We start from the raw sequence: 12,942 nt of genomic DNA, 5'->3' as shown, positions 1-12,942 counted from the left end.
GCCTGTGTGGGTGAGGGCGGCGGGGCGCGGGGGGCACAGGGAGCCGCGGGAGAGGCGCTCGCATTGCCGCGTCTGTGCCTCCCGCCTGGCACCGAGCTGCTTCGGCTCTATCGAGGCGCTTTGTTTGTAGGCCGAGTCGCGCAGCTCTGCGTTTAGCAGCAACGTGTCAGCGATATGCTTATAGATCCTGGTTTTCCTCATGTTAGGAGTGGCACCTGTGGGCAGGAGCACAGTAAGGAAAGGTGGTGATGCCCTTGTGTCTCCCACACCTGCAGTCACTGTGATCTGATGGTGACAAAAGTGAAAGGAAGAGGAAATTAGACTTTGTTTTATTTTCAGTAGTACAAGACGTTGATCTTTTTTTTTTCCCAGTCAGAAACATTTGTCTCTCAGAGCTGTATCTGCATGCTCTTGTAAGTGTGACTTCTTTCTGTGCTGTTGGCAAATAAGTACCCAGTGTCCGTTCAGGGGAAATGATCCAGAGTTTCGTGTTTGGGTGGGTTTCTTAATTCTATGATTCTGAATACCTCTCTTGCTATTTCTTTTTCTTTGTTTCAAAGTAACCAGCCAAAGAAGTTATGAGTATCATCTGTGGTGTGAAGCTGCTAAGCAGGAACTGTGTTTTCTCTCATTTGGCTGCTCTGACCAAACAGGGGAAGTGCAATAATCTGCCTCGGTGCTACACTGGGTGTTGCAGATCTCGAGTCAGCAGAGATAAATGCCAAAGGTTGGATTTGAGTGGAAATACTACAAACTGTCTTTTGCCTGGAAGCCTTGACTCCTATAGAAACTTCATCAGTAAAAGACTGAGGTGTCTTTTCAATGTGCCAAATACAGAAGGATACAAGAATGTGCAATATAATTTCGGAAGGTTTTGCTTCCAGACTTCTCAGCCACTGGGAGAGAAGATCACATCCCTCCAGAGCAGTTCTGCAGGACAACTCCCACATCACTTTTCTGCTTGCAACATTCAGATCATCAGGTCTTTTCATACATCACCATCATTTCAGGCTGCACCAGTTCCTCTCTTCTGGGTTATCGTGAAGCCAGCTCAGAAATTATTTGCCATCATTCTTGGCAGGTAAAATCCTTTGTTACTTCCCTCTGAGTGCAAGACCCCGTCGTGCAGCAATGTGTGTCGTTGGGATGGCAGGTGTGTCTGTGGATCTGTTTGACTGACAGTTTGCTCCACAAGAAGGTTTTGTTTCCATTTTCAGGGGTGTTAGATGTGTTTTGCTCTTTTCCTTCTCATTTACACGTGGTAGAGGGAGATGAACCAAGTCACTAAGGGACATTCCTTATCCTGTGGGAGGGAAGAATGGGAGTGGAGTAGAAACCAATTACAGGATAACCTTCCATAAGTTTGTACATGAGATGAGTCACTAGTAGAGGATACAGCAAGGACAGACACTAACAAATTCCTTTCTGTGTCCTAAATTAACACTGTTTCTGTCCTACAGGAGCATAAGGAATTGGTGGAAGGCACTTCCTCCTAATAAAAGAGAACATCTGAAAGAAAGTGCAAGGAGAAATAAATGGAAGATCCTCCTGGGTGTCAGCTGCTTAGGAGTTTTGTTTGCTGTGTTTTATTGCACTCACCTGGAGGAGACACCCATCACAGGGCGAGCTCGGCTCCTCGTCTTTGGGAAAGAGCACCTCAGGGAGCTCTCACAGATGGAATATGATATGGTCAGAGATTAAACTGTTGATGCTTTTTTAGTGATTGCACATCTCATTCATTGCACTAACAGACCTCGTGGTGTCCCTGATGAGGTTTGAACTTCATGCAGGGCACCCACCCACATCAGTTACACCTTCCTCTTGTCCCCATCCTTGTTAAGCATTCCCTTTCCATCAGAGCACATTAAAAATCATATGGCATGCATGTAGCAAGCATTTCTGTATTACATAATTGAACAAGAAGTACAGAGATCTGGTAGGATCTATATAAGAATAGATACATGAGATCTGTCTCAGTTTCTGTGCTGTTCTGAGCAATCTTTGGCACTTGTTTAAGGTCCTCTAAGCTGTCACTTTGTAAGGTGGTACTCTCCATCTGCAAATCCATTTCCTTTTCATTGGATCAACTCATTTTTCCTTAATTTCTTTCCTTTAACCTTTCCATTGAACCAGTTCCTGTAACTCTGTGTGCTATGTCTTCCTGTTCTTAAGTCAGTGAAACCTGACAAACCATATACACGTCTCTACAGTCCTATCTGTCAGAGATGGGAGATAAGAACAGAACAAGAATATGTTAAAATTACATATATTGTCTAAACTTGCCCACCTTAAAAATTACAACAACAGTATCCAGATAGAGGAAAATTCAGGAGGGGTTAGAAAGGTTCTCCAGATTATGATGCCAAGCCTGTGTATGAGGAAAATGACAGATCCAGGTGGCTGTAGGACCAGTTTATACTATCTTATTTCTGATCTGTGCTCAGTTGACTTCCTTTTAAGCTTATGAATGTTTTTCTTGTGGTTCTGCAAGCCTAAACTGTATTGGCTTTGACTATATGAAAGAAAAATACATTGAAACATAAATTTATTTAGTGGCTACACTCAACTTAGATGACTTCATCAGTTAGTCATTCCCTGTGTGTTTGTTCTGCATGGCAATCAGGGAATTTCTTTTTCAGTGGATGGAGCAGTTCCAAAGCAAGATGTTGCCTGAGACAGACCCACGGTACCAGGTTGTGGAGAGAGTTGTTGGGCACTTGTCTGAGAGCAATAAGGATGTCCCACAGCTCTCTGCACTCCAGTGGGTTATCCACATGGTAGATGAACCAGATGTAAATGCCTTTGTACTTCCAGTAAGTTGAACACAACACAAACATTATTAACATTGGAACAGCATTTTATTTATGTCTCCTACTTAATTTTTATTCTCTTTTTCTTTACAGCATGGTCAGGTGTTTGTTTACACTGGATTGCTGGATGCAGTTTGTGATATTAATCAGCTGTCATTCATTCTGGGACATGAAATAGCTCATGCTGTGCTGGAACATGCAGTAAGTTTTTAAAGCAAGCTGTCTAAAGCTCTGAATTTATTAAGTCTAATTACACTAGTTGTGATTTTTCCTATCACTACCAACCAGGTTTTCAGTGTGACTGTTTCTAATTAATGAAAAATTGAGTTTGAAGTGAGTATTCTGCTGCAGTAGATCCTTATTTGTGTTGTACTTAGTAACTGTCAGAAGAGCTGTAGTTGTCCCTGTTAGCACAGTCTGCCAGTGGCTTTTCCACAGCTGTGCAGGAGTTCTATGACTCACCTTTAACAGTCATTTAGAGCTTGGTCTGTAGGTGCTTCTCCTATAGCACAGACATAAAGAACTAGAGGTAGTCAGTCTGTTGCTCCTACACTTGTTAATACCTACAGAAATGGATTACTTAAAAAAAGTATCCTAAAATACCATGATACTTTTATTAAAGTGGCACACAATTGTAAAATGTCACATTCTAGAATGCCTGGAGCTTGATTCTTGTATGAGGAACAGTTCACTTTGTGGTTTCTTGGGGTCAGCTGAGCCAACTAACCCTTTAAGCTAAGCAAAAAGTGTTTCTAAGAATAAAAAGCACTTAGCTTGTTGGTATGGAACTTGTGTCACCCAGCTGACATCAAGAGGAGTATTACACAATCCCTGTTGTAAATGCTCTAATCGGTTTGTTGTGTGTCAAGTAGAGCTTTGGAAAGCAGAATAATTTCAGCATATTTCTTCAGGATCTCTCAGTTTTGAACTTAAAGGAATGCAGCAGAAAATAAAAGATAAATACATTTTGTCCACTGTTCCTTATCCCATTAGTGATCCTAAGTGGTGTCTATCTCTTCTCAAATTAATGTAAAGAACAGTGTTTGAAGTCTTTTTAGAGGTTCTTTCATCCCAACTGAGGCATTTCATAGCCTTTGTGCTAAAGAACTCTGCATGTTGCCACCATCGTTCTCAAGCTTAGAATCTCTCAGAGAGACTGATAGCCCAGTGGGATTTGTTCCAGCTGGATTTATGCAGCTGGTGTGGATTCTAGGCTGAAAGCACCTTGTATCCAACTGGATTTTGTTTGTGCAAGCAGGGAATCTTGTGCTTGCCCTGTTCCTGTGGCTGCACAGAAAACAAAAATCAGTGATTTTTCAAGTGTTTCCCAGTTGTGTAATGTTCTAGAGAAGTGTCAGGCTGAGGAATGACACCAGGACCATTTGTGTTTGCAGGCAGAGAAAGCCAGCCTGGTGCACTTTGTGGATTTTCTTTCTCTCATCTTTCTCACCATGATTTGGGCCATCTGTCCTCGAGATAGTTTGGCAGTTGTTGGCCAGTGGATTCAGAGCAAGTTGCAGGAGGTAAGGCTTGACATTTTTGTATTATCCTTCCTGACTTCCATTTCTAATCTTAATTTTCACCTTAATTTTTAATCTTTCACTACACTAAGCAGTATGTTTGGGGGGAAAAAGGCAAGAAGAGAAATGTAATAAAAAATTGCTTATGTTTCTGAATGAAATATGTTTCTGTAAATCTACATCTGCTATAGTTGATACTATTTTCATTTGTCATCTTGAAGAGATGTAGATCTCCCTAAATGACTGGAATTAGCTGGACAGGATCCACGTATTTACTTGTCAATTAAGGTCTTTTAGAAATGTAGCTTACCCTTTAAAGTTCTACATGTTGAAATGCCATAATTTATTTTGAGTGGCTGTTAAATTGTTTCTAAACCAAATAACATACGTGGAACTCTATAAATATGTTGTTAATAGTAAGAATGGTTTCTAAGATTAAAACACTGAGAATCTTAAGCACTTCTAAATATTTAACTATGCTATAGTGAAACTTAGTGAAATAATCTCTTCAGGCAGCATGTATCCAGCCAAGTGAAATTCAGGGTCTGTGTGGTTCCAGTTTCTTCATCAGTCTCATTTACTCTCTGCCTCTGGACACTTACTGATCCTAAAACACACTACAAGTATGTTTTTTACAAAGAAATTTTGCTTAGATCACAGAACTGGAGCCTGAATTTAAGTGCTAGAGCTCTTAGGTTGCTTTTCCTGAGATTTCCTCCAGTTCCTCAAACCCATGAAATGGAATATAACTAATGTGTTTTGGTAGTTCTTATGCTGATGGGTACATGTGTGGATTCTGCACATAAATTATCTCTGAAGAGCTTGGGTATTAGTACAAGTAGCTAAGAAACCAATACATTGCTGAGTGCTAGCCAGCATTTTGAAGAGCTGAATTTGGCAAAACCCAAGTGTGAATCAATCCTGAGACTGCTTATAATTTAGATAGCAAAATTCAACTCCCTGTCAGCATCTCTCCTCCTCTCCTAGGCTAACTGCAACGGAGATCTTGGAGTCCTGGATTGGACTTGTGCTTTAGGTTGCAAATGGAATCTGGGTTTAAGCTCGTAGTCCTTGTGTGCTACAGTAAACACTGATCTTATAGGGGGTATTGTTCAGTAATATCCTGGTTTAAAATGCTGATCAAACTCATCTTTGGCAGTATTGAATATATCCATATGTAATGCAGAATAAACAAGTGATTAACTTGCAAAGCTTTTGTCCCATATACAAAACATGCTGAATAGATTTAGTGTCTTTCAGTCACCCAGGAGCGCAGTGTCTGTTTTCTGCTTTCAACATTTGCCTGTTGTGCTTACATTAAAGTGAATCTTTCTGCACATTTTCTCAGGGTGTTTCTTTTCCCCTTCTTCCATAACTGCAGTTTGCTTTTCAAAATGTTACCATCCCTGTTTTGAGAGGATTGCTTAAGCTGTGTTGCAGCACTTGCTTCTGTTTCAATATTTGTTTTTCTCTTACGTCCTCAGAGGCTTCACATTTTGACCTCCTGACTATTGTTTGTCTTTTATTGTTGACTATAAGGAGTTCCCAGTGGCTCCTTGGAGACCTTTGGGCATGTTAGCTCCACTTCTGCTTTTCCCCCCAAAGTAGTGAGTTTGCTTTCCTTAGTAAATCATTTTCTCATGCCATTCATTCATACTTGTTCCTCAGTCATGTATTTCTGAACTGAAGCATGTTGGCTTTGTTAGACAGCAGCAGTTATTTTATAGGAACTAAAGCCTAGGAATTATTCTTGGAATAACACAAAGCATGACTCTGAGCTCTACTTGTGTCCTACACACCAGTTTGTACAGATACCTAGTTTGTAGCAGATGAATAGTGCTGTATGTGAGATGCCTCGGGACCCTTTTGTATGTTACCAGTTTAATTTCCATGTCTAAAAAGTGTTTAATAATTAAACAAAGAGTTTATCTGGCTACATGGGAAATGAGGCCTCAGGAATATGTGACACACCAGCCAGGGGTGTCTCTGCTGTTTAGAGAATGTTTGTACCCCAGTAGTTCTGGAGCACTTCTCAAGGCAATAGGAATATATATTCCACTTCAAGGAATGATTTTGGCATCAGAGGATTTTAAAAATCTATTTATAATCGCAATATTTAAGGTCTGTATGAAACTAAGAATTTAGCAAGTGACCTCATCTCTGCATACTTATAAACCAGCAAGTTTGGCATTAAAAAACCTTTAGAGGCTCAGCTTTGTTTGGCTTCTATTTTTGACCTAGTAAAGAAAAACTACCACTGCTACTTTGGAAAGAAGCAAAAAGTTACAGACGCCTTTATGTACTCAAGGGATTGGATCACTTTGGTGCTCTTCATTTGAACTCTTTGGTGGTTTGTTGTTTGAGTTTTGGGTTTATTTTCTGGAAGCATATTTTTATAGCCAGATAAAGAGCTGATACAACCTTTTTGAGCTGATGAACCTTTCTCTCTTCACTGACCTCCCACATTGCCATTCTTCAGCTTGTATTTCCTAACTAGTGGCTAACCAGGATGTGGTGACAGCCCCTTATCTCTGCAGGAATAGGCTGTTTTAACAAGTCCTGATTTGCATGACAAACAAGGCAAGGCTGCCCAAATCCACTTGAATCACACAGGACAGAAGTTCCTGGTATTTATGTCTAAACAGTCATTTGAGAAAAACTACCACTGTCTCCAGCATGTGTTATGCACTAGAAAAATGGGAGAGGAGTTGGTCAGGTTTACGTCTTCTAGTTTGATTTCTCAAGAGCAGTTTGCAGCTTGTCTTGGGTCACAATCATGGCAAGGGAGTGATTTACGCATGGAAATATTTATGTACATTCCATACTGTGGGCTGTTTGCCATGAGAAATAGATGATTCCAGGCTTAAAGAGAGTGGTCATAAAAGTTTAGGGAAACACTGGAGTTATTTACATAGTTGCTACAACAAAAATCTTGATGTCAATAAAAGAGTGAAGTGAAATAATACTCCACTGTAAAGTTGGTATTGAACCTTAGTTGCTGCAAAGTGTGGGAAAACAGGTGTAATTTGAATTAATTTCCACGGAATACAGGATCAATGAGTTACATATAATGGAATTAAAGATCCCATTAAGAAGATTAGTACTGATCACATGCAGTGTGAGCATGTGATAGATAAACCCCATTAACTAGGAGAAGGTTAGAAAGGTAACTAAAATGCTCTAGCCTTGTACACATCCAAACCCAAGAAATGAAGTTTTGATGTGCTTCTTTGCAGTTCATGTTTGACAGACCATACAGCAGGACACTGGAGGCTGAGGCTGATAAAGTGGGACTTCAGTTTGCAGCAAAGGTAACTACACCTGGCTGGTTTTATTAGCAATCCACCAGACATTCTCCAGTTTCTGCTCTAATCAGTGGGATTTTCACATTTCATACAGGAGTAAATGTGCATTTTGGAAGATGTGTAGGTTTGTGAATTGGTGGTAAGTAAAATAGTTCTTACGGAAAGACAAAGTCATTGTGGCTAAATTGTGTGCCCTAAAATTGGAGTTTGTCAAGTTGTACATTAACTACACAAATATAGTTTCTGTGTAGTTTATTGCTGTTAGAAGAAAACCCACATATTTATAAAGAGGGGAATGGTAAATACTGAGCTTCCATAAGTAGGATTTAATTGTATGTAAAGATTTTAAAATGTAGTTTAAATCCAGCTGCAAAGCCAATGCAGCTTTGCTAAAGTCAGACAAAAATTTGGTCAGAAGCTCCTCAGCATTTTTTTCATAATTTATTTTTTCAGTTACTTTTTTTACCTTGTGGATTTTTATTCTACACTAAAGAAACTAAACCAACTCTGATTTCTAGCTCAATGCATCCAAGCTGAGGAAGTGTGAGATAACAGTGAGAGCAGCACCATCTAGTGTTAATAGTTCATCAGTAAAGTTTCCTTTTCTTAGTCATTATTTATATTTCTTCAAGGAATAGTTCTAAAATTTACTTGGATTATGGGGTTGAAACTGCATTTGTCATTTAAAGTCATCTAAGGGAGTAATACAGTCTAATACAATGTGAAATATCTTGTGGGGGGTTTTCTCCTCCACTTAGATGCAAAAATAAAGGAGTGTGTTGGTCATACACAAAAGCCATTCTAAAAGTTAGTGTTCATGACTTTCTGTGGCTAAATATAAACCTATATGAATTCTACAGGATTACTGTTTTAGTCTGCCATGGGTTACACAGATCTCCTTTGAAAAAGTCCATGTAATCACTTACAGAAATGCCTTTCCAGTTCATTTTTACATATATTCAGGGATGAATTATTACCACTTTCTATTTTTGCCTCTAAACCTCTCCCTATAAATCTGTGGAGATAATTAATTTGTTCTTCTGCTGCACTTTGTCTGCAAATGTAACTCAGAATTCACAGTTCAGGTTTTTTACTGAACAAGTCCATGTACAATTGTGACCCTGTTTTTCTTCTGAGTTGTCTAATTCAGATGGAAGTTTTTTAAGATCAGTGGAATTTGGCATAGGAATAGGTTCCCTGGGGAGGTAGTGGATTCACTATCCCTAGAAGTGTTTAAGAGGCTGGAGGAAATGGTTTAGGGGTTAGAGCAATGACAGGTTAATGGTTGGACTATGATCTTAGAGGTCTCTTCCAGCCTCGGTGATTGTATGAGTTACATAGATGTAAAAGGAGCAGACCACTGCATTAATTTTTTATTGCATTTAGATATTTTAGAACAGCCTTTTCCTGTCAGGTATGAGGAGAACCATCTAAACAGGCTTTAGGGACTTCAATGTTAATATGTCTTTTATAATTTAATACCCAATAGGATGTGTATTTATGACTTTAAAAACGCAATGGTGTCTGCATTTCCTTTCTGTTTTCAGGCCTGTGTGGATGTAAGAGCAAGCAGTGTGTTTTGGCAGCAGATGGAACTGGCAGAAACCATTCATGGACAGCCCAAGGTGCCAGAGTGGCTCTCCACACACCCTTCCCACAAGAACAGAGCTGAGCACTTGGACCGCCTGATCCCAGAGGTGAAGGAAGTGTGGCTTTTCCTCCCAGGAATATTGATTCATGGGCTACTTTGGTCTTAATTCAGAGTCTACTCATTTAGCCCTGTGCTTACCTCTCTCTTTATCCTTACAGAGAAAGACAAAGCTTTCAACCTTAATTTTTCCTCAACTGATAAAACCTTTAATGTGTAATATTTTTGGTTTTGAGTGGCCTTCTGGTACAGATGTGACAGTGTCACAGGTCTCATCCACTCTTTGCTCTTCTTTTGCCATCTTGGAAGCCACTTTATAAGACTTTATAAACTGTCTTGACTTCTCTTGCTTTCATAGCTTGGCCTAGGCTGTCAAACAGAGAATGTTCCATGCTCTCCCCTCACTGACAAGAGACTCCACACACCTCGAAGAACTGTGCCTCCGAAGGCTGTCAGATCCCTCAAATGCCCAGCAGCAGATTTGTTAATAGCCCCAGTTATGACAGGTCTCTGTAGGTTTTTCAGCCTGCTTTTCTTCTTCACATCTCTGTTCCATCACATTAGGGAGCAACTTTTACCCCACTCCAAGGAGCTTGAGCTAATTCACACAATTCCCCATCAATCTGCAGTCTTTTCCCTGCTCTCTCATTCAGAGGAATGCCAAGTGGATAGCTGCTTGGGGATCCTCTTGATTTGATGTGCTACTTGCTGGTAGCTTAAGGACAGAGAACTGTTCAAGTTTAGTAATCTTCATTTGTTTACTCTTTCTTCCAATAGTAGTTTTTAACTACAGAAAAATACAGTGGACTATTTTTTGCCTGTTTTTGTCTTTTAAAAACAATGTTATAGCACTTCACAGTTGTTTTTTAGCAAGCTACACTGTGTTTGGAAATTCCCTTTTTATGACCTTTTTATTTCCCTTTTTAAATTTCTTCTTCTTCTTTCTTGCTTTTAAACTCTGCATCACTCTAAGCCTTTCTCAATTCCAAACCGTTGAAGATTTATTGGCAGAGGGAGCACTAAAATGTTGAGGTGTTCGCTGACTTCAAAGAAGAAAGAAAAGGTTTTCATGAATCCTTTAATGAGAATGGCTACAGTAAATATTCTAAACGATGGTATAAATCAAAGTCAGCATTAGGGGCAGAGGTTGGGGACTGGCTGGGCTGAGTAGTTTAATATACACAAAGTCTGTACTTCGCCTGAACAGGTCGGGAAGCCTTTTTGGATGGATTTTCTAACACATTAGAGCAGCAAAGTGGAAAATGATACTTGTTGTGGAGCTGCAGTTCTAGTTTGAACACAAAGGGTTGAAGATCATTTATTTCCATATAATTGTTGAGTGGCTTATAAGGAGGTAATGAAATAAATTACATTTTATTTTCTACCCCAGGACCAAGCAAATAAGTTAGGTAACTGAGCAGCTGTGTAGATCTGTCAGTTATTTCTGTCTTATCTCAGAGTTTAGCAGCTGGAGCAAACTTCCTTTTTTTATAGCTGCTCTCACTTCCAAGAGCAGTGAAGGCTAGGAAGTTTTTCTTCCAGAAGATAATTGAAGGGGAGATGGTTTTGTTTGCCTTTTAACTTAAACATTCTTTCATGAAGAAATGCTCTCCTCTGAATGCTTCCTGTTTTTACCGAGTTCACTAGATAATGAGGTTGCCACTGCAAGTGTGGAAGGAAACTGAAAGACAGATGCTGTCTGAGGCATTGACTCCCCTTCACCTGCGAGCTGCTGGATCTCAGGCATTTAAAGGGGATACCAGGGCTTATTGTTGTTCAGTATCAGCACGTTTTAGTTTCATTGTTCACATACTTAAGCATTTTAGAACAGTAAAATATATGTTTACCATGTATGAGTAGCCATTAGACATTCAGAGCTCAGGGAGAGAAGGCAGATTTTTTAAAAAAGGCCTTTTTATCTCTTGTATCTCTGGGAAGTAACTGTACTTCTTAAGACTCAGTATCAGCTCCATTGTGAGCATTGTTGTGTTTCATAGGTGATTTTGAAGCTGAAATGGTTTTCAGGACAGTTCAGTATCTATTGTTAGGCCAGCTACTGTGGCTGGGACAAATAGGGACAAGTTTTGGGGTTTCTTAGGCCACACCAGTGTTTCTCTACAGACTTGTAAGATGTGATCATATAAAGTGAGAGTTTTTCTTCAGATAATGAAATGTCATGTCTCAGTGAGGTAACTGAGCAGTCTCAGCAACCAGAATCAATCAGGTTGGAAAAGACCTCTGAGATCATCAAGTCCAACCTATGACCTAACACCACCATGTCAAGTAGACCATGGCACTAAGTGCCATGTCCAGTCTCTCCTTAAACTCCTTAGGAAATGCAAATGAAAACAGGGGGATCACAGGCATCCTCTTTTCATGTAATTAAAAGACAGAGAGCAAATCAGAAGAGTTTTAATGCCTTGCACCCAGGTTTTCTGAGCAAGGTGGAAGCTACAGCCAAGCTGAGGGGTCAGTAAATGAGAGAGCTATGAGCAGTTACAAAGTGGTGTTTGTCCTGGGAATGAAATAAAAGAAATTAAAAAGAATTACTGTGTTTTTAAAGTATTTTCCCTCTCAGACAGGGAGAGTTTGAGATTGTAAACTGGGAAAACAGAATATACTGTTAAATAGAAAACTGAAATCTGCTAGAATTCCTCTGTGGAAGGTGCTGAGATGCTCCATGAAGGCTGATGCATTTTATTTTCTAAGAAGAAACCTTAACATAATTTTGTAATAGTGGGGAGGTGCTTCCCATTGCTCTGGAGGGGGAAATCATGGAAGTAGTGCCAGAGAGCAGCTATAGAGTCTTCTGGTTCATCTCTGAACCTTTATCTTCATGTTCCCTGACTTGCAGTTTGTCTCTGTTTCCTCGTATACTGTTCCAGTGCAGCACTGAACGACAGTGGAAGGCTCAGCTGTACTGAATAAAGCAGAAGGTTATCTGCTGAGCCTTGTCTGTGACACCAAAACTCATCTGGATGTGACATTTACTTTTTTGGCATCATGTTGTTGGCTCAGATTGCATTTCTGATGCACTGTAACTGCCATTTCCCACTCTTCCTTGTGAAAATGCCTTGGTGAGATCATTTAGAGACTAATACTAAGTTGGGATATATCAACTCCGTTGCTTGTCTTGTTTGTAGGTCAATTAACTTGTCAAAAAAGAAGTTAATTAATTTACTTTGGCAACACCTGTTCTTGTCAAATCCACATTGGCTGTTTGTTATCTGTATTATTGTTTGGGTAGTTATTGCTTGTTCCTCAGTCTGCTGCCTTTTGGGTGTGGAAGATCCGTTTATTTTGCTTCCTTTTCAAAAATTAGTTGATATATTTGCCCTTTGCTTATGATGTGAAGATAAATTCAGATAGTTCTAGCACTATAATATGTTAATTAAACCTTATCAATGTGAAAACAGGAATAAAAACCACAGACCTGGATTTCTATCCTCCCTGTGAAGTTGTTAAATATTTTGTCACAATTCTTCTTTTCCGTGCCAACAGCAGGGAAAGATTGAAAGTATTAAAGTTATATATAAGCTGCTTTTCTTCTCTATCAAGTAAAAAAGTCTAGCAATTCTTTTCATCATCTTTTTACTGCTCCTTCAGTAGTAGAACCTGCTGTCTTCTCTGTGGTGCTGATTGTAATTCCTTTTGCAACT

The 12,942-nt window shown here is 39.6% G+C and overlaps 1 protein-coding gene across 1 annotated transcript in view; it reads left to right on the top strand.

The window, feature by feature from the left end:
• The first annotated feature begins 578 nt into the window (after positions 1-578).
• Positions 579-12,942, top strand: part of OMA1 (OMA1 zinc metallopeptidase) — a 15,824-nt gene continuing 3,460 nt past the window's right edge. Inside the window, exons 1-7 of the mRNA XM_009073339.1 lie at positions 579-1,081; positions 1,461-1,689; positions 2,640-2,813; positions 2,904-3,011; positions 4,205-4,333; positions 7,567-7,641; positions 9,183-9,332. Of these exons, the coding sequence (XP_009071587.1) occupies positions 579-1,081; positions 1,461-1,689; positions 2,640-2,813; positions 2,904-3,011; positions 4,205-4,333; positions 7,567-7,641; positions 9,183-9,332 (1,368 nt within the window). The remainder of the gene's footprint in view (positions 1,082-1,460; positions 1,690-2,639; positions 2,814-2,903; positions 3,012-4,204; positions 4,334-7,566; positions 7,642-9,182; positions 9,333-12,942) is intronic.

Source organism: Acanthisitta chloris, unplaced genomic scaffold, assembly GCF_000695815.1.
Source record: "Acanthisitta chloris isolate BGI_N310 unplaced genomic scaffold, ASM69581v1 scaffold45994, whole genome shotgun sequence".
Lineage (NCBI taxonomy): Eukaryota > Metazoa > Chordata > Aves > Passeriformes > Acanthisittidae > Acanthisitta > Acanthisitta chloris.
The sequence above is the reverse complement of the archived record's forward strand: the minus strand, read 5'-3'. Positions and strand labels throughout refer to the sequence as shown.